Source organism: Zingiber officinale, chromosome 1A, assembly GCF_018446385.1.
Source record: "Zingiber officinale cultivar Zhangliang chromosome 1A, Zo_v1.1, whole genome shotgun sequence".
In the NCBI taxonomy this organism is placed as follows: Eukaryota; Viridiplantae; Streptophyta; class Magnoliopsida; order Zingiberales; family Zingiberaceae; genus Zingiber; species Zingiber officinale.
In genome coordinates, this window is record NC_055987.1 from 189005540 (window position 1) to 189029220 (window position 23681).

The 23681-nt window shown below is 37.6% G+C and overlaps 2 protein-coding genes across 2 annotated transcripts; one reads left to right on the forward strand and one right to left on the reverse strand.

The window, feature by feature from the left end:
- Window positions 1-342: 342 nt before the first annotated feature.
- LOC122038789 lies at window positions 343-13942 on the forward strand. The gene is made up of 3 exons (XM_042598730.1): window positions 343-716; window positions 11708-13307; window positions 13384-13942. The coding sequence occupies exons 1-3, from the start codon at window positions 443-445 to the stop codon at window positions 13571-13573; spliced, it is 2064 nt and encodes a 687-aa protein (XP_042454664.1). The 5' UTR covers window positions 343-442; the 3' UTR covers window positions 13574-13942.
- A 1351-nt stretch (window positions 13943-15293) lies between these two features.
- LOC122038790 (CBL-interacting protein kinase 1-like) lies at window positions 15294-19361 on the reverse strand. The gene is made up of 13 exons (XM_042598732.1): window positions 19001-19361; window positions 18850-18912; window positions 17677-17748; window positions 17467-17574; window positions 17268-17348; window positions 17126-17179; window positions 16904-17029; window positions 16612-16824; window positions 16230-16334; window positions 15955-16071; window positions 15801-15869; window positions 15643-15717; window positions 15294-15544 (listed from the first exon to the last, which is right to left on the reverse strand). Exons 1-13 carry the CDS (start codon window positions 19196-19198, stop codon window positions 15434-15436), a joined length of 1392 nt encoding a protein of 463 aa, XP_042454666.1. The 5' UTR covers window positions 19199-19361; the 3' UTR covers window positions 15294-15433.
- Window positions 19362-23681: the final 4320 nt, after the last annotated feature.

Below are 23681 nucleotides of genomic sequence, written 5' to 3' on the forward strand. Positions count from 1 at the left end.
TCGGATGACCAGGGTCCAGCTTTTAGCACATGCTTATAGGGTTGCTAAGTTGCTAACTTTTATTTTCTTTATTGCTTTTTCTTTCTTATCGTTAATCTACCCCCCAACAAAAAACTATACCGAATTTTAAATTATAGAATAAAAAATTAAAATTTTACTATTACTTTTATTATTTATAAGCTCACCAACCAAAAGACCGGAAAAGGTGTTTCGTGCATTATGAATAACAGCTGATCCTAAAACCGGCCCGCTACCGACTACCGAGTCCATAGCCGCGTCAATCACTGAGTAATAATAAATAAATAAACCCTCGTACCCATCGGCCCAACTCTAATTCTACAGCGACGAGGGAGGGAGGGGGAAGGAGAGGGAGGGAGGGGATGGCCGCCGCAATCCGTTGATCCCCGCTGGTACCCTAGTTGTAGAGAAGGGAGGATATGCGATGGGAGGGGGCAGAGGATCGGTAGCGGTGGGCCTGGCTTTGGAGGATGACTATGCGACGGTGAAGACGTCGGTGTGGTGGGATATCGAGAACTGCCAAGTCCCGAAGGTATGCGACTCGCACCTGATTGCCCAGAACATTAGCTCGGCGCTGGCGGCGTTGGGATACCGCGGCCCCGTCTCGATCTCCGCCTTCGGAGACACGAACAAGATACCCCAGTCCGTGCAACAAGCGCTCAATAGCACCGGCATCGCGCTTAACCACGTCCCCGCCGGTAAAATTTCTTGATGCTTTACTTTCTATGGTAAACCATAATTTTCTCGACGTTGTGGTTTGTGGATCTTCTTTTTCTGCCCTAAAGTGTGCCCAAATTGCCTGTTTTGTTCTATCCTATGGTAAGGCCTTAATTTTATCTTTAATTTTTGGGGTTTCATTATTGAGTTATCAACTCTTTTGTTGTTTTTCATATATGCTTTGATTGTCTGGGAACTTCTTAATACTTCATGCTTGTTCTTCGTTAATCCCTGCTGGCTAGAAAGTAACAAGACCTAAACAAGAATGCGGCAAAGATTGCCAGATGACTAAAGTAATCATCATGACGAGGTGCTGAGATAATCAACGATTTGGTAAAACTTGCCAATTGATTTTATTGCAAATTAGTTCTTTTGTCTTGTTGCACGAAGAAGGGGCAACACTTCTCAATCTCCAACGCGGAAGAAGAGGAAGAGAGAAAAAGATCGCACGGAGCAACGAGGCAAAGACGCACAAGAAAGGAGCAAATGCGAGGAAGGAGAAGAAGAAGAGAAAGAAGAAGAGTTAAAGTGTTTTGGTAGCGTGCCTACTTTACAAAAACAACCGAAGCTTTATTAGAATTCTCTCTACTCAAGAGAATCACATTCAATGATTCTCATGATTGTACAATAGGTTTACAATGATCTATATAAATAGTGCATAAATCTCAGACCCGGTAAAATCATAACAGAATTTTGTTATGAAAAATCTTAACAAAAATTCTGTTATGAAAAGCCGTAACAGAATTCTGTTATATAAAATCGTAATAGAATTTTATTACGAAAAATCTTAACAGATTTTTTTTTCCATGACATCCATCGCATTGATCTTCATCCAAATATGAGCCATCCGTTAACTTTTTCACCTTGGCGAATATTCACCCCTTCGAAGAACACGAGTATTTGAATAAAACTCCACCTGGATCTCTGATCTAGGTTTCCTCTAGCATCTAGAGATATGGATCAAGTTCAAGCAATGCTTGAACTTCTCTGTGGTCAGCATGTCTACAACATTGTCAGCATGTCTGTAGCATTGTCTACAGTGTGAACATTCTCAAGTTGAATTTCTTCGGAAGTAATCAACTCTATGATCTTGTGAAACCGTACATCAATGTGCTTGGTTCTCGCATGATACACAACCAACTACATTGACATAAGGAACCTTTGACATCTCTTGGATCTCGTCATCCATTTTTGGACACTGTATACTGATAACTTGAAGTGATGCACCAGGTGTTTGCTCACCGGCTTTGCATTCTTCATGTTGAACCTATCCAACACCTTCTCCACATAGCTACGTTGAGACAACTATAATCTCCCTGCAGCTCTATCCCAGTGAATCTCCATCTCAAGAATCTTCTTGGCTTCTTTTAAATCTTTCGTGTTAAATTCCTTGCTAAGTAGCCTCTTCAATTTGTCGATCTCTTTCATCTTCTTCGTAACAATAAGCATGTCATCTGCGCATAGTAGTAAGAAAACCAGTACTTCATCTTCAAGGCTCTTCACATATATGCAGTAATCATACTCACATCTCCTATATCCATTTTGAATCATGTATGAATAAAAACGTTTATACCATTGCCTAGAAGATTTCTTTAATCCATAGAGCGATTTCTTCAACTTACAAACCAACTGCTCTTGTCAGACTAAATCCCTCAGGTTGTGACATAAAAATCTGCTTCTCCAAATTTCCATGAAGAAATGCCGTCTTCACATCCATTTGCTCCAACTGCAAATCGTAATGTTCCACCAAAGCCAACACCGCTCTAATTGACGTATGTCTTACTATTGGAGAGAAAAAATTTTCATAGTTAATATATTTTTTCTGTGAATGCCCTTTGCCACTAACCGACCCTTGAACTTCACTTCTTCTCCCACATTGCTTCTTTTTTCTTGAATATCTACTTGCACCCTATAACTTTCTTTCCTTCAGGAAGTTCCACTAGATCCAATGTTTGGTTCTTATGCAATGACTCTATCTCCTCTGCCATAACATCCGTTCACTTGTCCTTCTCACAGCTGTGTATCGCCTCCTGAAAAGACGTAGGATTTCCGCTACTAGTGATAAATTCATAAGATACTAAGTTTTCAAATCCGTATATGGTGGGTGGCTTTACAACTTGTCTCGCTCTGCCACCAGCTATAATGTGTGCTCTAAGTTGGAATCATCAGAGTCATGAGTTTGTAGCTCCACCTACACGACATCTTTCTCCATATTGCTTTATGGTGTTTCCTTTCCTTCTTCCTGAGTACGTTGTAGCATAGCCTTCTAGTCAAACATTACATCTCTGCTAATCATCACCTTGTTTACCTTAGGATCCCAAAGCTTGAAGCCTTTGACTCCTTTCTGACACTCCAGAAAAATGCACTGCTTTGACTTCGCATCCAACTTTGATTTTTCCTCACTAGATATGTGCATATAAGCTGGACATCCAAAACTCGAAGATGAGAGTAATCTACTTAATTTTCTGTTCATACTTTCTCTGATACTTTGCCTTCTAGTGCCGCCCTTGGTGATTTATTAATGAGATAATATGCCCTGTTAACTGCTTCCGCCCAGAAATTCTTTTCTAGCTTTGCATTTAGCCTGAGACATCTTGTCTTCTCAATGATAGTCTTGTTCAATCTTTCCGCTACCTCGTTTTGTTGAGGTGTCTTGCGAATCGAAAAATGTCTCATTATCTGATGTTGCTCACAAAATTTGATCTTCCTTCCGGTCTGATTCTCCACTTAAGTTTTCCATAGTTTAAACTTTGTGAAAGTTTCCGACTTGTGACGCATAAAAGTATACTCAGACCTTTCGTGAGTAATCATTAGTAAAACTCACAAAATACAAGTGTCCTCCACATGATGCTACACTAGTTGATCCTAGAGATCTGTATGCATGTAGTACAGAATCCCCTCCGTCTTATTTGTTGCCGTCTTGATTTGCATTTTGCTTTATTTTCCAAGAACACAGAATTTGTAGAATTCAAGCTTGCACGTCTTGACACCCTTTAACAAATCTCTCATGTGAAGTTTTTGCATTCCACATTCACCCATATGCTCTAGCCGCATATGCCATAAGACAATACTATCAGATTCAGATTCTACCGAGACAACTTCATCTACAACTGTAGTCCCTATTAATTTATAGATATTCTTTGCTAACTTTTGTCATTTCATTACCGTTAGAGCTCCCTTGCTGACTTTTATCATTCCGCTCATTGATTTGTAACTACAACCAATATCATCTAGTATGCCCTAGCGAGATTAAGTTTTTCCTTAGATTTGGTATATATCTGACATCACATAGGGTTCTGATCACACCATCAAACATCTTGATTTTGACATTTCCTCTACCGATAACTTTGCATAACGTATCGTTTTCCATCAATACTGAACTAGAATCCACTACCCTATAGATGTCAAACCAATCCTTGTTTGGAGTCATGTGATATGAATATGTAGAATCTAAAATTCATACATCCGCCAGCTGCTCCGAACTCGGCATAATTGATAATATATCTCCATCACCGCTCTATGAATTTTCCTCTGCAACTATTTTTGCTGACTTTGCCGAACTACCTTTGTTTTCTGCAACATGTTTCTTTATTTCTGGACAATCTCTCTTAATATGATCTTTGCCTCCACATTTGTAGCACGTGATCACCTTCTTCCTTCTCGACTTAGAACGAGCCTTGTTGTTGTTACCCGATCCATGTTGAGATTTGCTCCTACCATGCTCTTGGTTGCTATTTATCATAAGTCTTTCTCCCTAAAAACTTCATCGCTTATTTTCTTCCATTGGTGAAAACTTAGCAACGCACCTATGATCTCCTCCAATTTGAGAGTTTCCTTACCCCACATCAAAGTAGTAACTAAATTCTCGTACGTAGGAGATGAAGGTAGAGAATTCAACAACATCAACGCCTTGTCTTCATCTTCGATCTTCACATCAACCCGCCTCATATTACTTACAATCTGGTTAAATACGTTGATGTGCTAGCTCAGATCGGTTCCTTCAGCCTGAATAATTTCTACTTAAGACACATCTTGTTTGTCAATATACCGACTTTCCAGCTTTTGCCAAACTATCACTGGTGATTTTTCGTCCATGACACGGTACATCACATCATCTGTAAGACAAAGCCTGATTATTGTCATTGCCTTCACCTGAAGTTCTTCCCAATTTGATCTCTCTATGCTTTCCGGTTCCCTTTCTCCTAGCGCCTTCACCATACCTTGTTGCACCAACAAATCCTTGACCCTTCTTTGCCATAATCTGAAGTACCCAGTTCCGTCACCATATCGAACTTCGCAGAAGTCGTCCTCGACATATTGAAGAAATCTGCCAAAACCTATAGCTATGATACCAATTGTTGCGTAAGGAGGGGGCAACACCTCTCAACCTCTAATGTAGCAGAAGAGGAAGAGAGAAAGAGATCGCGCGGAATAACGAGGCAAAGACGCACAAAAAAGGAGCAAACATGAGAAAGTAGAAGAAGAAGAGAAAGAAGAAGAGAAAGAAGAAGAGAAAGAAGAAGAGTTACCGTGGTTGGCAGTGTGTCTACTCTACAAAAACGACCGAAGTTTTATTAGAATTCTTTTTACTCAAGAGATACAATAGGTTTACAATGATCCCTATAACTAGTACATAAACCTCAAATCCGGTAAAATCGTAATAGAATTTTGTTATGAAAAATTGCAACAGAATTTTGTTATAAAAAACTGTAATAGAATTCTGTTATATAAAATTGTAACAAAATTTTATTACGAAAAATCTTAACATCCATCGCATTAACTTTCATCCAAATATGAGTCATCCGTCAACATGTCTTGTATAGAAGATTGACAATTGATTTTATTAACTTGTGTAGATGATTGTATAGGTAGATTTCTAGGGAGCCATTTGGGGACTATATATATATATATATATATAGACGACCTACGGCCAATTCACTTACTAGGTAAATCCGAAGCACAACTTATGCACACTTGGAGCCGACCTCCATCATATTCGTCCCTATTGGGATTTGAACCATGGGTCTCTTTATTGGTCCTTTGAGTGTTTTACCAATTGCACTACACCGATGGGGGCTCTACTATTTGATCAGTCAAGATGTATAACAACAAAAAATACTAACTCGTCCTTCTGATTTTCATGGTATCATAGCCAAAATTTTCCTCCCTCTTCAAATCCTATCAATTTTGTTGGTTGGTCTTCTATTCTCTCTTCTCCCATTTTCTTTGTCAATTTTCTGGTCCAACGGATTCCATACTGCAATTTCTTTATTCTCTGTTTGTTTACCAATAGATCACACCACAGATTAATTAATACCTTCTTTTAAATTTCTTTTTCAAATATTGAATTGCTGCCTCCGCCCTGCATCTTTACCTTCCTTCAAATATTGGAAAAGTAGGTACTTTTTTTTATTCCTACATCAAATTTAATACGGTCACTTCTACCTTTCATTCAGAGATAACATAATTAATGTTCTCCCTTACTGCCCTAAGAAGCTATGCTTCCTTCTGCCATCGTGTTGCCACACCAATTTGCCATCACCAATGACTTTCTATCATAAAAGGGGGTTGGTGACGACTCCTAAACAAACCAATTGGTCGCTATTGTGCCAAGTGGTCTGAATCATCTCTGTCGCTTCACTGGAGTCCTTCACTCTACAAAATTTATGCCATTGACCAATATTGCTATTGCTGGTCTTTCAATGCAGTCAATGCCGTTCCCTCCTATGGTGAAGATGAATAAGTTGATTGAGCTTGAATTGTAGGATTGACAAGGACTCATTGCTTCTTGCATCGCCTGCTCCTTCCTCAAGAAGAGGCAATTGCGTCTGCCAACACTAAGGCTACGTTTGGTAGGGTGTAATCTGCCTTGTAATGTAATCAAGATTACATTACAAGGCTGATTATTTTGTTTGATTTAACTTTAAGCTTGTAATGTAATGTAATCTCGATTACAAAAGGTAGTGATGTTTTGTAATTTGGATTACAAAGTAAATACTATGTAATCCGATTACATTACGAGGTCACTAATTAACTAAAATTTGAATGTCGAATATACCCCTAGTCGGTCGTCGGCCGCTGCTGGCCGCTGCCAGTGGCTGCCGCAAGCTTCGACCCGTCGGTAAAAGTCGCAGGATATTTTTGTCATTTTATAATAATATGAATTACATTCCTTATAAAAAATAATGGACACCAAACAAAAGAATGTAATCATCCTTGTAATCAAAGATTACATACATTATATTACCAAACGTAGTAATGTAATCAAGATTACATTACATTACATTACAAATTTAATTACATTACAAGCTCCATTACATTACACCCAACCAAACGTAATCTAAGCCTCATCCTTTAGTGCCAAGATCCACTACAATGCCAAGTCATTATAGTTGCAAGCTTTCTATACAAAACACCCTCTAAAAAAGATAATATCATGGTGTGTCTGTTACTGATTAAAAATGGAGGAAAAAAACAAAAAAGGAAAGAAACATAATTAAAAAAAATTAGTTAATGTAGGCCGTAGGCGTTTACTTATTGAAAAAATTTACAATGTGTAGTCTCGATTGATAAAGATGCATATTGTTGGGTGAGAAAAACTAACCTACATCATGGATAAAAGTGCTCCACCTGTTGCGTTGGAAAAGAGAGGTAAAAGATGGTAAATCAAAAGATAAAACATTGACTTCTGATATCTGGCTCCTGACATCATGAAGCATTATTTTCATATACCCATTGCTCATAAAATCTAGAGTATTCAAGCTTTTTGTGATGGTAATAATGAGATGCATATTATTCTTTGCATCAGAAAGCCTTCTTAGTCAAATAAGGTGCCTAACCCCTCTCAGTATAATATTGGGAGCTCTTAGTATATATATTATGGGAACTACTAGAAATTTTTTGGTAACTAAATTATTGTTATAAAGTAGCCATAAAGGATTTCGATGATCCAACGTATGATAGGCCTTTTAGTGAACTTGAGTACATATATTTTATTCTGAATTAGATAAATATTTTTATCATCATTTATGAGAAATTTTATGGCATGACCCACTTCTATGTTTGGAAGAGTGTTATTCTTTAGTTTGTTGTGAGGTCATACGATCTATTACTTACATTGAGTTTCCAGAAGCTTCCATTATGATTTTTCATGATCTACTGAGTTGGATGCCATAAGACTAACCAAACCAATGAAATTGACTACAATAAAATGTTAGCCTGGTTTGGACGCTTTTCCAAATCTATGACAATCTTTGGTTACAAACAAAGTAATTTAGATCACATATTATTATTATTATTATTTTTTAAAATGACATGGAAAAAATTACTGCACTCATTATATATGTGGATGATGTGAACATCATAGGCAACAATCCAGGAAAAATGAAAGATTTGCAGTCATATTTGTCTAAGGAATTCGGAATGAAAGACTCAGTGCTTTTAAAATATTTTTTGAAAATTGAAGTATCTCGATCAAGTAAAGGGGTTTTCTTATCTTAAAAAAGTATGCCTTGATCTATTACATGAAGCCAGTATGTCAATCTGATACTTTAGTGGAAGAGGATCTAAAATTGTGTACTAAGACAAACCAGGAACTACTGGACATCCATGGACAGGAAGAGATATTGGAAGATTATGTACTTAACTCGCACAAAACTAAATCTTGCCTATACTTTAAATATTGTGTCAGTTTATGCATAATACTGGCGAACAACATATGAAATATGAATGTTGTCCTTCAAATTTTGAGATATCTAAAATTAGTTCTTCGAAAGTCCGTCATGGCTGGTCCCAAGCCTGGATGAGAAAGCGTGAGGGTTGCATTAGGTTGCAAGTTAATGTTGAATTCACGTAAATGTTCAATGAATGGATCCATCAAACTATTACGCAAATGTTAGGTTGTTCTCCGGAAGGAACGTGTTGTAGGGCAAGGACTGTTACATCTCTATGAAAATTCGGGTGTAGTATTAAATATGCAAAAGTTCTTGTTGCAAGATTGATTGTAACGTATCAGTAAGGGCCACTACATAACAATATACAAGAGTTCTCATACCAGAGGTTATATAAGATCAAATATTATAGGAAAATTAATTGTCTAAGATTTGGAACATGGACATGTGAACGCTCATTGATAAAAACAATAGAGGTAAGTTATAGTATAAAGGTAGGAGTAAAATAAGAAATAAAGTAGGTATTATTGTAAATAGTTCGTTAAAAGATGAAGTTATACGAGTAGTTAGAAAAGGGATAAGATTATAGCTCTCAAAATAGTAGTGACGATGAAAATTATTAACGTAATTAACATATATGCACCTCAAATATGATTAGATGCAGACACCAAATCTAAGTTTTGGGATCACCTAGATGAGGTATTACAAAATTTTTCGCCGAATGAAATGATTTTAATAAGAGATCTAAATGGACATGCCAGAGTGAAAAAATAGGAACATGATAGGGTGCATGAGAGTCATAGATTTTGAACAAGAAATGAAGAAGGAAAATTAATTATATTAGATTTTGTGATAGCAGATGACCTTATAATAGCTAATATATTTTTTAAGAAAAGAAAAGAACATAATATAAATTGCAACTTGATTTTTTTATGGTTAGAAAGAAGGACAGAAAGATTTGCCAAAATTATAAGGTTATCTTCGGAGAAAACTTAACTACACAACATAAGTTAGTAGTGTTTAAACATAGTATTAATAGAAGAAAAATATGCATGACTTTTATAATTAAGTGGTGGAAGTTAAAGAATGAGAAGCAAAACATATTTAAGGAGCGAGTAGGAGTACAATTATTAAGAGAAATATACGACGACTCGAATACGACATAGGATAAGATAGTATCAAAGTTGAAAATAGTAGCCAAAGTGTACTCGGTGAGTCAAAGGTATATGCATCACTAAGTAAAGAATCTTAGTGGTAAAATGAGAAAGTACAGGGAAAGTGAAATAAAAACTATTAACTTCTAAAGCATTATATCTTTGTAAAATCGAGGAATACTTAAAAACAAATACAGTAGTCAAGAAAGAAACTAAGAAAGCAATGAATGAAGTAAAAAATTGAACTTTGGAACACTTATATCGGAAATTAGATACAAAAGAAGGGGGAAAAAGACATTTATAGTATAGTTAAAGCGAGAGAGAGGAAGACAAGAAATCTTGTCCAAATAAGATGTAGGTACTAGTAAATGAGAGCAAATACAAGAGTGGTGGTTGAGGCTATTGTCATCATAATTTAATGAAGGTTTAGTTAACCAATTTAACTTGGGTAATTATTAAAAGTAGTATAATCTTTAAATAGGATGCAAAATGGAAAAGTAGCTGGAGCAGATGATATTCCAATACAGATGATATTTCAATAGAGATATGAAAGTGTCTAGGGAAATAAGATATTGAATGACTTACAAAGTTATTTAATTTGATATTGAAAACGAAAAAAATCTGATTAATGAAGGGTAAGTATTCTAGTTCTCTTATATAAAAATAAAGGAGACGTACAACATTGTGCAAATTATAGGGATATTAAATTAATGAGTCGTACCAAGAAACTTTGGGAAAGAGTAATAAAAAATGATTAAGGAAGGAGATCATGGTGATCGAAAATCAATTTGGATTCATGTCTGGAAGGTCGACAATAAAAGTTATACATCTTCTCAACTGAAAAGTATCGGGAACAAAAGCAAGATCTATACATTATATTAGTTGACTTAGAAACAACTTATGATAGAGTTCCAAGAGAAATTATATGAAGAATTCTAGAAAAGAGAGGTGTTAGTGTAACATATATTGAACTAATCATGAATATGTATGAGGATGTAACGACAAGAGCGAAGATTTCAGGTAGATTAACCGAAGTGTTTCCCATAAAAAGAGAGCTACATCAATGATCAACTCTAAGTTCTTATCTTTTTACACTAATCATAGACTAACTTACTGGACACATCCAAGATACGGTACTATGATGCATGTTGTTTGTAGATATTGTTTTGTTAGATGAGACACGTGAAGAAGTAAATGATAAACTTGAATTTTGGTGGGAAACACTGAAGTTCAAGGTAGGCTCAGTAGAGTGAAGACTTGCTATGTTATATAAAGTTAAATATTGAGCTATCACTCGAGTACATGAGCCGAAGATGAGACTTGTAGAGATGAGGATGTTAAGGTGAATATGTGGAGATACGAGGATCGACAAGACAAAAAATGAAAACATTTGAGTCGAAGTTGCATCAATTGAGGGCAATCTCTAAGAAACATGTTTAAGATTATACAAATGTGTACTTAGACGATCGATAAATGCTCTAGTTAGATTATGCGAAACTATGATAAATATGCACATCAAACGAGGAAAATGAAGATAAAAAAAATACTTGACTAGTAACAATAAAGCAATATAAAATTTAGTTAAATATAGATGATAATAGAAGTAGGGGATAGAGCCCAATGACGTAGAATGGTCCATATAACAGACTCCACCTAGTGGGATATGACTTGGTTAATGATATAGTAGGGGAAGAGTCCTATGACGTAGAATGATCCCTATAACAGACTCCACCTAGTAGGATATGGCTTGATTATTGTTGTTATTGTTGAAAAATTAGTTCCTGGAAAGGGAATTCTATTATCTAAAAATACAAACTACTAAAATGTAAAGATATATATAGATGCTTCTAAAATTAAGCTGGAGTTTTTGATGATAGACGGTCTGTTTGTAGGTGGGAACTTAGTTACATGGAGAAGGGAGACACAAAATGTAATTACATAAACTAGTGGAAGTTACAATTTGATATAAATCTAGATTTTCCATGTTACAATCTTATTTTGATTAGTGTGCATTAATTTTAATATATCACTTGTCTATGTAGTCTGCTTTTCTTCTTTGGAGAGATCTTATTTCTTGAATAGTATAGAGTTGTTTCAGAAGGTTTGTTTACAATCATTTGTATATTTATCCTCGTCTCCGTAACACAGGCGTTAAAGATGCAAGCGATAAGAAGATTTTGGTTGACATGTTACTTTGGGCAGTTGATAATCCACCGCCTGCCAACTACTTATTAATATCTGGTGATCGTGACTTTTCAAATGCTCTCCACCAACTTAGTTTTCGTAGGTACAACATTCTTCTTGCTCAACCACCAAATGTATCACAAACTCTTGTTGCAGCAGCAAAGAGTGTTTGGAACTGGAAGGACCTTGTGACTGGTGGGAAACCATTGGCTGTGCCACCTTATATTAACAATGTGTCAATTGGTAATCCTGTCAGTGAAGATATAAATTGTCGATGTTCTGCTGATCATGAACGAATGACTGAATACCCTAGTGATCCCACTACAGCAGGAAGTCTAGGCACTCATAGAATTTGTGCGAATGTTAAAGTTGATAATCGCACAAAATGGAAACAAAGGAAACAATCAAATCCTACCCGGTCAACTAGTGTTATAACCTTGACGCCAAGCGCGGTCAATCTGCCTCCAATAAGATCAGGTCTTCCAGATTACATTAGTAGCCAACAATTTAGCAACAATATGAAAAATCCTGAGCAAGTGTCTCTCTCAACTATACCTAGCCCTGAATTCCAGGATGATTCCCAATTGAAGAATACTATTCCTTTTTATCAGTCATCAACTCAAATGCCGCCTTGTCACCCTTCTGAATCAATGCCTTTTAAGGTAGCTCCTCATGAGTTTTTTCAAGGAAACTGTCCTGATTCTTCTAGTAGCCATTTAGCAGAAGGAAAATATTCTAATGGCCATGTAGCAGAATATACTGCACCTAGGCCTGTTTTTGCTGTAGAACATGGGAATATCTTTTCTAGTAACCATAAATCGCATGGGCCTGATCCACTAAAACCAAGTGATTTGCTGCCGCCACAACCTAATAATCAACATGGGAATTTGTCGTCAGCAAATTCTCCAAGTTACAACTATGCTACCTCAAACTCTTATAATGACCCGCGATACTATTCCCATGGTCCATTCAATCCATCAATTCGCCCATTTAGCCAATCTGAAGTGGTTAGGCCTGGTGCTTCAGAATATTCCAGCAGTGGTAATCGAAATGGCCTATCCTATAAACAAAACCCAAACAAGCCAAGTATGAGTTCTTGTCCAGAGAAAAATGGCTCTTGGAGTTCTGAATATATGCACAGACCTCCACCTCTACCTTCACCAGTAACAAACAAATTTATGTCTCAAGATGGGCTTTCGAATAACCCAGGGCGCCCTGTGCCAACTTCTGAGGTTCAGATTATTTTAAATGCCTTGCATATCTTAGAAGTTGACAAAATGATTCCGACAGAAGCAAATATAGCTGATTGTATTCGGTATGGTGAAATGAATATCCAGAATTTCGACATTAAGGCAGCCTTAGATTATGCTATTCAACATCAACATGTTGTGGTCCATATGTTGGGCGGTAAATTGCCTTTATATGTAGAAAAAAACATTACACTCTGGAAATGGGTTAATACTATGGATATTTATGCTAAACATCCAAAGGCTACTTGGGATGCAGTGCTTAAGTTTCTATCGTCAATAGAAGGACGCCGTTCAGTGGCGGCATCACAAAGCAGGTAACATTCTTTTCTTTGCAGATATGCTTCATTTTGTTTTCACATCTATATTATCAACAATGATAATCTTGTGCAGGTATCAAGCAGCAATAGCTATTAAAAAATCATGCCTGAACCATCTTACTTTAGGTGAAATTCTTCAGATACTGCAAGCTATAACTGATGTGAAAAAGTGGATTGTACCTCACGTATCGGGTTGGCAGCCATTATCTTTCAGTTTACCATATGCAGATAAAAACACAGATATGGGTATGAGTGGCAAATGAGATAACCGTCCTAAACTATGATGATGCAAAAAAAATATCGAAATGCAGTTTCAGTACATGTTATCTGTATGTTAAATCTAGGATAGCACACCTGAGATCAGCTCATTCTCTACAAGTTTGCTACATATTGTTATTTACTGTTAATCGGTAAAAACTTGTAGAAATATGCTAAATGCTTTCAAGTAAAGCTAGGTAATTTGGTGGTTAAACACATTCTTCTGAATGTGCTACTAGATTATGTTATTAGTCGAAGACAATGAGCTTGTATGCGTGCTATTGGCAAACGGCATGCCAAAGATGTTGAGTTGCTGTTATACTCATTGAGTCCTTGTACTGAAATATGTTTATGTGATATGCGTTTACTATCAACGAGGTTTTTTTTTTTGTTGTTGTTAATCCAATTATTTAGCTTTTGCTATCTGACTAATTTTGGAGGTGGATGGTCCGACTCTACAAATCGGCCACGAGGTAAATTTGAAAAGCGTGGGCGGGTCTTGGTGGGCGGTTTAGTATAACGAGTGGTTTGAGCACTGTGAGCGTGTGGTATGCCTTATGAAAGAGAGTTCAATTGAACTCTCGCAGTATGGTATACATACTATCCTGTTGCTTGCCATCGCGCTGGGCACACTGATCAGTATGTCTGTTGATTTCACAAGTGCTCTTGATTGGGTATCATCCCATTTTAACTTTATTAGATTTCATTATATAGGATAAAGGAATCTAACAATCGTGCACTGCAGAAAGAAAGATACACGAAAACGTATTAAAATCCTTATTAGTTTTCTCGTGAAAACGTCGACATTGCTTCTACTGATTGCTGCCTCTTTTTTGTTATTCTTTCATTAAAAAATATTGGTGTAATATCCATTCTGTTATTAGTCTTCTGTACTCCTGTCTACTTAATTCGTCTTCTGTACTCCTGTCTACTTAATTCATGCAAGGTTTTAACATAAAAGAGAATTATTGTAAGCGATAGATTATAGTAAAAAATTCTAAATAGTGTCATTATTTTTATGGTAGATTAACAAGCTATTCATAATTATTTAGAGCATAGGCCTTAAAAATACATAGGTGCACCTGAAACTTTCATCTTACTAAAATAAAATATTTTAAATATAAATTTTTACAATTTAAATATATATACAAGTAATTTCTGTTAAAATATTTCTAATAAAATGTAAATATCAAAAAACACGAGTTTAAGCATGCTTCATTAAGTACTATGCCTGAGTCATGCATAGGCGTGTCAAACTATTCCTTGCACTTAGATCATCCATATCAAGTTTTTTTTATTACTATATCTAAAATTTAAGGTAAATGGCTTACTTTATTAAATTTAGACAATCACTTTTCGCTACACACTACATCAATTATTCTAAAATTTTAATCATCCTTAATTTTTTATTATTTTTATTATTTTTTTTATTATTATATTTATAGAATGAGAGGAAGGAGAGAGATTGAAAAGATTGAGTGGAAGGAGAGATTAAAAAAAATATTATTTTATTATTAGGGTAGTGGTTTCATTCCTTAAATTTAGAGAATCATTATTCATCAAATCTAAATTTAGAGAATGGATAGGGTAGCTGGTGTAAAAAATATTTAACTATCCTATTCAAAATTTGAAATTTAAGATAAAATTTTTTCACAAGATAGTTAATATGGATGCTCTTAGGCACATTCATGCGTTTTTTTACATCTATGAAGCTATTGACGTTGCTTGTTATAAGTTTATTAATCTGATTGACAATTTTTTTTTCCATTTGAAAATATTTATCGTCCCATGCATAAAGTTCCTAGGCTTCTGTACAACCCCTATTCACTTCATAATCCTACTACCCACTTCAAAATTATCCTGTGTCACAATGCAGCAGCAGAAGGCACCTCCGCTTCCTCTGGTGTTGTCATTTCTCTCTCCGATGGCTTCTGGTCTTTACCCACGCCCAACTCTTCTGATAACCTTGAGCCCATCTGTGAATGAAAACCAAGGGAAGTTGAACTAAGCCATCACTGAAGTGGGAGTTCTGAATCCCAGAGTTCGGAGTTTGATCCAGAAGTAAATTTAGTACCTTCCTATACCATGAAGAATCACCTCGTGATTTCATCAATTCTACAACACATAAAGATGGATTGACCTCGAACACCTGCATCCCACATTAATTGATAACTAAAATTCTTTGAATTAGGGAATCGACTAGTTCTGCATCAAGCTCATGCATTGAGTTACCTCTATCGAAACGCAGAGTGATCCAACGTTCTTGGGCCTCTTTGAGTCCTGCTTCTGAACGACTTTCAACTGAACGAACAAGAACATTAACTCCTCGTTCTGAAATGAAAGTTTGGCAATGCCAATGAGAAAAATATCAAGGAGTTATACTAACTTTGTCGTGTGTCTTCAGAACCTGAAGGTCCATTTGTGTGACAATGTCCACTATACGCTCAAACAAAACATTAGGTGCATAGTTTGATGTAAATCTGATTTTCCTTTCGGAGACATCCTGTAATCGCAAACAAGGCAATAGAATGTTAATTATCCAGAGAACTTCAACTGGTTGTTCCTGAAAATGAATATTTTTTCCCTTTTTTTTTTAAATTCGTTTAAGTTTAGACCATAGCTTTCTCACAGTTCGATCTATGTACTGATTAACATCCTTACCTCTTTCTCAAAAAAACCAGAAAGATCAAGTGATGAAGACATTCCGATCAGCTGAAATGCATTGATATGGCTGGGCGAAGTCTCATTTTCATCTGCGACATTATCCTGCAGACAAAAAAAAATCAGTTCTCTTGCTGCATCCAATTAACAATTCTCTGTTTTAGATTGATATACATCTTAATTAATATCAGTGTCACCTAAGTGGCATTCTGTTTGATAATTATTATTATTACTGAAGTTCAACTTTTTTATGAATTCAGTACCAGTTTTATGTAACACATTATGCATATGTTCCTGCCTTGTTCCTTTCAAAAAACAAATTTACAAAGAAAGTGCATGATAGCGTAAAAACAATAGTTTGTCATCAAATTGCTCTTTTTACCTCTTTACTTGGAAGAGAGTTATGGAAGAGTATCTCCTCATCGCCATAGCCATCGTTCGGGACAGCTGGTACATAGTCTTGCTTGAACCACTCATCTGCCTTGATTCCTGCCACATTTATCCGAGTAACAGGATTTGGATCGAGAATTCTCCTAAGCATGTTTTGAGCACCAGGAGAGAGCCAGTTGGGAATCTTTGTATCTCCCCTAAGTATCTGAAGAAACAAGGCACATTAAAATGAGTCAAAAGTAACTTGGTTCACCGTTGTATCATTTCATCCTTCAAAACTTTACCTTCTGATATAGAACAGCAAGATTTCGATCATCGAAAGGAAGATAACCAGTGAGAAGAACATATAAAATGACACCACACGACCATATATCTGACCTTGCACCATCATAACCTCGGTTGGAGAGAACCTAGTCATTGATCATGAGAACTGTTAAGACTCGCAAAGAAATTAAACACGTTCTAAATCTTTATCTTGGAAGGTATTGTATGAGTTAAATATGTACCTCAGGAGCAATGTAGTTTGGGCTTCCGCATGTTGTGTGTAACAAGCCGTCATTCTGATGCACAAGGCAAGATATTAGCCAAATTGTATGTTAATAGATAGATTGCTCTGTGTTTTTTCATTTGAAAGATTGAATGGCATACCCCAAGATGCTGAGGTAAAGCACTGAGACCGAAATCAGATATCTTTATGTTTCTATTTGCATCCACAAGTACATTTTCCGGCTGTTTAAAAAAAAGAGAGTCAAGAATCATTATCTAACAAGTGAAAAAATCTGGTTGCTTGCATCTTATAATCATATGCTGGGGTGTAACTTGAAACGCCATAGTTATGTAATTGAACCTTTAGATCTCTGTGGTAAACACCCATATCATGGCAATAGCTAATCGCATCAATCAACTGTTGAAAAAAATGTCGTCCTTGCTTTTCGGAAAGCTGTCCCTTCGCCGGCTTCAATAGATCAACAAACAACAAGAAGAGGGTACCAACTTTAGGAACCCTGCGTCTCGAAATGCAAGAACAAGCATAAAATCACTAGTCGAAGTTCCTTACAATTATGTCGAACAATTCGCCACCATTTACGTATTCCAGGACCATGTAAATCTTGATTTTGCTAGCGGACACCTGTCACGTGACCAAAATAAATCATGAAAAGCTAAACGATAAAAAGTATCTTTCAAAAATTCGTCACCGCTGACAATGATGCAGTTTTTCGCTTAGAACTTTCTGATATATATAGTGAAATTAAAGTACCATCGGCCCATGGACATGGAGGTAAATCAAGAAGCTTGACCATTGCGAGGAAGGTAGTTTTTTTTTTTTACTTTGCCGAGATTTCGACCCCTTGCTTATTGTAGTAATATCTAGAGGGCCATAAGATATTCTACACCGCTTAATAAGTGGGTTGCGGAGATTAGTGGTAACAAAGTTATGAAATTTAACAATTCGACACCACTAAATAGCAAAAAAAAAAAAAATACTCAATAATTTTGCCGAAAAAAATAATGCCGCCTTGTTAGTTAAGACACAAAACAATGCTGCAGACAAAAATTCTCTAGAATTAAATGAGTGCTAGACAATCGCACTCCTGATAACCGCTGGCGACGAGCACGGATCCTCTGGATATGGTCCAGATCCAGACCAACTCATTGGGTTTCATGGACCTTATATACAGATGAAATCTATGAAATTTCATGTATGAATAACCCCTGATGGAGCGGACCAAGGATTGTGGTCGTCCGTGACACCAATTACAGAGGCTGAGCCGAAGCACTGTGCGTCTGACACACTGAACAGAGGACGATGGAGTAAAATAGCAGGGACAGCGCGTCGGCACCGGACGGATGGGGATGTTGGGGTCCCACGCTAAAAGGGGTCCTCAATAATTTGGGTCTATTCCATCCTTTTTATGAACAAAAAGAGATCGTAAGTCGTAACCAAACTAAAGGCGACGGGAGGGGGAGCCAATCCGCGCCGTATCACGCGAGCAAAACTTGTTGTGAAAAAAAAAAAAATCCCCCAAACCCAAGAACATATATGAAAACAGCCATTCTCCTGGGGTCATGTTTATCCACGCGAAATAACTGCCTTCTCCTTCTCACAATCAACTTATCGAATCACATCGGACTCAATCACTCCATTAAATACCTAAAAAAAAAACTCAAAAACGGAATAGGAAAACTAACAATATTCTAAATCGAGGAGGAGGAACTCGAAGAAACGGACCTCGTACAGGCGGACGATGTTGGGGTGCTTGAGAAGCTTCAAGGTGCCGATCTCCCTCTTGATCTGTTTCCACGTTTCCCGGAGAAATCAACGACGGCGACAAGTGAATTTCTCTGTTAATTAGAGCAAACGAGACCGAAACGAAACTAACCTGGTCGTCGAGGTTGAGCGATTGGATGCGCTTGCGGTCGAGGATCTTGACGGCAAAGGAGCGGCCGGTCTCAACGTGCCTCGCGTACTTGACCTTCCCGAAGTTGCCCTCGCCCAGCGTCCGTCCCATCTCGTACTTCGACAGCAACGATCGCATTCCAGGCCTGCTCCTCCCCTCTGACTCCTCTCCCTCCTTCATTATCTACCTCGACTCCGCTCCGATCGATGACAGCGGTCGATGGCCGGAACACAAGGAGAGAGGCGATCGATTCACTGGTCGGAAGAAAGGAATGAGATATATATAGAGAGAGGAGAAGGGGAAGGAGAAGGCCGGAAGGGAGGTTGTGGCTATGAGCTTTCCTTCGGGTGTATTTTGCTGCAGTAGCATTACTATTTAGGGAAAAAAATAAATTTCACTATGCCCTTATAATTTATTCATATTGCGAAAGTACCTTTTATAGGTTTTCAGCTTTTATGATGGAACGTTAAATAAAAATATGACAGGGCGTATTTTGATGATTCTAAAATTATTCGGGAATTCTTGATGAATGAAAAAACGTTGAGGGTGCGGAATGCAAATGTTGTTGAATAGAAGTGGATAGAATTGCGCAGCTGGCGATTCTGTTTCCTTTCTATGATACTTATCGTAATTAACAAATTAATTGATTGGTTAAATTAATTAATTAATTAATCAGTCAGATATTTGAGAGAGGAAAAAGAGAAGAAAGAACAGGTTGCAAAGCCAATAAGTATAAGCAAAGCTATAGAATTAAATAATAATCATGTATAATTAAATTAATAAAAAAAGGTAATTTGCACATACATTTCTTCGAAAACATAGCAATTTAGCTTAATTTTGATTGATCCGAGTGCCGTTGACTTAAGATAGGATCAACGGTAAAGGGGGGGAATAATATCATTATTTATTGAAATATCAAATATCAACTACCATTTCCATCTAAATTAATTGGTAACAGGACAACGCAATTAGATGAACTAATTAATTTTTGAAGTTGATAAGAAAATGACCGTTTATTTTTAAAAAGCAAAATTCTAATTCAGGTGTAATTAAAAAAAAAACAAGGGTAATATGATAATTCAGGAAACGCTTGGTGCTTTCTTAGGAATAGAAATCATAATAAAAATCATAGTATTATGGAATGTGAATGAGTATGAGTATAAATATCACTCTTACAAGTAATATTTGGTTAGTTGAATGTTTTCTATCGGAATAAATCAAAATTTTCTTTTTTATCTTTAAAGAAAAATAAGAGAAAAAATTATACGTGAGAGAAAAATATGATGTGAAAGAATGATGAGAGAAAGTATGATAAGAGAGAAAGTGTGATGAGAAAGAATGAAGAGAGGGAAAGTATGATAAGAGAAAATGAGAAAAAAAAGTGTAATGGGAGAGAGTACGATGAAAGTAGATGAGAGAGAAAATATGATAAGAGAAAGTAATACGGGAGAGGATAAAGAGAGAGAAAGTGTAATGAGAAAAATTGAGGAGAGAGAGTGTGATGGAAAAGAGTAAGGAGAAAAAAAGTATGATGAGAGAGAGAAAGTATGATGAGAAAAAAAGAGGAAGCGAGTGTGATGGGAGAGATTGATGAGAGAGAAAGTGTGTTAAGAAAAAAAGGGAGAGAGTGTAATAGGAGAGATTGATGAGAAAGAAAACTTGATGAGAGAGAAAGTGAGAAAAAAGAGAAAAGAGAGTTTGATGAGAGAGATTGAAGGGAGAGAAAGTATGATGAAAGAGAGAGTGTGATGAAAAAAAAAGAGGGAAGAGAGTGTGATGCAAGAGATTGAGGAGAGAGAAAGTGTATGATAAAATAAGGAGAGAGAAAACATGATGAGAAAAAATAAGGAGAGAGAAAGTGATATGAAAGAAAAATTAAATAAATATATTTTGATATTTATATTAAGAGAGAAAATTTTAGTTTTAGGTCAAGATATTTTTAGAATAAGGGAATATTTTGATTGTTGAAAATAGAGTAATGATTCGTTGAAGAGGAGACATGAAAATGAATCATTACCCAATTATAAAGATTCATTCTTTTATTTATATTTCCATTCATATAATTCAAATATTAACATGTCAATTAATAATTACTATTTTTATTTTCTACTCTTATTCCTCAAATACAAACCATCCCCTCAATCTACGATTCCATAATAAAATATTGATAAATAAATTAGAGTACAAAGGAATTTTAATTCATGTCAGAACACTCCCATCAAGCGGTCAGTATCATGACCTCACTATATGTAAATTATAAATAATATCATCGAACCCCACTTGATGTAAATTAATAAATTATAAAGGACATTTTATTCTAATACAAGAAATCTTTATCTAAAAAGTTATGACTATAAAACTAATTACCAACGCCAACCCAGGGACAATTTTAATTCATGTCATTTTTTTAATGAAAATTCTAATTAATGTCATTGTAGTTATCGTCATGACAGAGGTCAGGCATAGTCAACAATAAGTTGGGAATTTATTTCATTTCGTGTTACTCAAGAAAAATAATTAAAATTCTCAGGTGATAAATTTGGAATAATAATTAAACTTAGTTTTTCTATATATTATTTTTTAATCCAACCTAATTTCATATATACTGATCCTGTCCGAACAGGAGTCAACGGACACTGCGGATGTGGCGCTCTCTGCTGGATCCTCGAATGCTCCGGCGAACCTGCACAGAAGTCGGGCCGGGGAGATCCCGGCGACGACCCTCCGACGTTCAAGTCAGGCAAGGGAATAGGCGAAGAAGGTGGCTACAGGATGAAGACTCGCGTACCTTCGGTTGAAGAAGTGGAGGCCTTATATAGACCTCTCGAAGGAGCCTGAGCACATCAATCGAAGCAATCACCTGCTTTCGACCATGCCCAGGTGTGGGCCTGTCAGAAGGGCATCCATAAGACCATACTGTTGATACAATCACCTGCTCTCGACCATGCCTAGGTGTGGGCCTGTCAGAAGGGCATCCATAAGGCCATACCACTACTGTATCAACCTTTCCGTGACGTGATGGTGGGGCCTTTAATAGTGCCATCTTGCGTACAGTCTAATCATCATGCCTTTGCTGACATACCATATCCCAAGCCGAGCGAATAGGCCGCTCGGCTAACCACTGTTCCCTTGCCACGATTCCGGCCGAGCGGACACCTCCGTTCGGCCATTCTGTCCTCGGCCGAGCGGACACCTCCGCTCGGCCACTCGGCTCCGGTTCTCCTTTGACGTCGGAAACCCAAACCTCTGGCTGGGTAATCTCGGGTTTCGCTCGGACGGGACCCCATCTGTGGGTCCCCCATTCTTACCGCAGGATCACTTGCCTCCCCTTCAAGTCTAGTCGAAGGAGGCAGTGAGTCCGACTGACTGGACTATGTGTCCGAGCGGGCGGTCGTCGCCTTATCGATGCTGCTGACATCCCGTGAGCCGTTCGGCCCTCATGCCAAATTTAGCCGCTCGGCTCTTCGCTTTATATGCCTTGGCGCCCAACGTGGCTGTTTGCTTGTCTAAATCCTCTTGAAAATCGCGCCAATCTTTTTCATTAAGCCGAAGCATGCGCGGTATGGGCGCATTAATTGTGCTCGGTGACAGAGCGCCACGTGGCTCGTCTCTATTGGCGGTGACGTTCCGTACGATGGGACGCCCTTTGTTTTGAAATGAACGGCTAGATGATGAGCTCGTCTCTTGTGCCCTACATCCGACGGTGGAGGCCGATCGACTTCGGCCGTATAAAGCCTTAGTCCTCCTCTGCCGCACCTTTGCTCGTGCTTTGTCCTTCTAACTCTTCTACTGCTACGGCCTCCGGCGATCCAGTTCCTGTTTCTCGGCGGCTACCATCTCACCGGTGATCTCTTCCGCCCGTCTCCTTCTCAGTGAGCCTTCTTTCTTCGCTTACTAGGTCTTCCTTACTCATTTTGCCTCTCTTTCGTTCCCATTCCTCCGATTTCTTGCTGTCCTTTTGTCTCTTCGAGATGGCGAGCTCTTCTGAACCCGCTGCCCAGGCTCACGGTCCGTGGTATATGAGTATGGAGAGTAGGTTCGATGAGGAGCGCGCCCGGCGCGTTGTTAGGACCTACGGGATCCCTGACGATCATGAAATAGTTGTAGCCGGCCCGACCGATCGACCTCATAACCCTCCGATCCGTACCATTTGTTTTTTTCTAGACCAATTCCAGGGCGGCCTTAGATTTCCTACCCATCCATTTATTTTGGAAGTTTGTAATTATTTCCGCATCCCGCTCGGCCAACTTGTGCCGAATTCCTTTAGGTTGCTGAGCGGGATGGTCGTCCTCTTTAGGCTGCACAGTATCCCACTTGACCCCAAAATATTCCACTACTTCTTCTATCCCAAACAATCCGAGTTGGGTACTTTTATTTTCCAAAGTAGAATAGGCTTTAAATTTTTTGAGAACATGCCGACCTCCAACAAGCACTGGAAGGAATTCTTCTTCTATATACGACTTCCCGAGCGGCATGGCAGACCGCTGTGCCGACCCAGCCGGAGCTCGGCAAATTCAGAAGCAATCCGGCCTACCTTCATGCGGCAAATTGCTTGTCCGGTCAGCGGTACAAGATCGACCAGTTGCTTCTCAAGGGGGTGTTGTATATTTTTGGATTATCTCCCGTTCGGGCCAATCTCCCCTACCGCATGGGTAAGGATTCT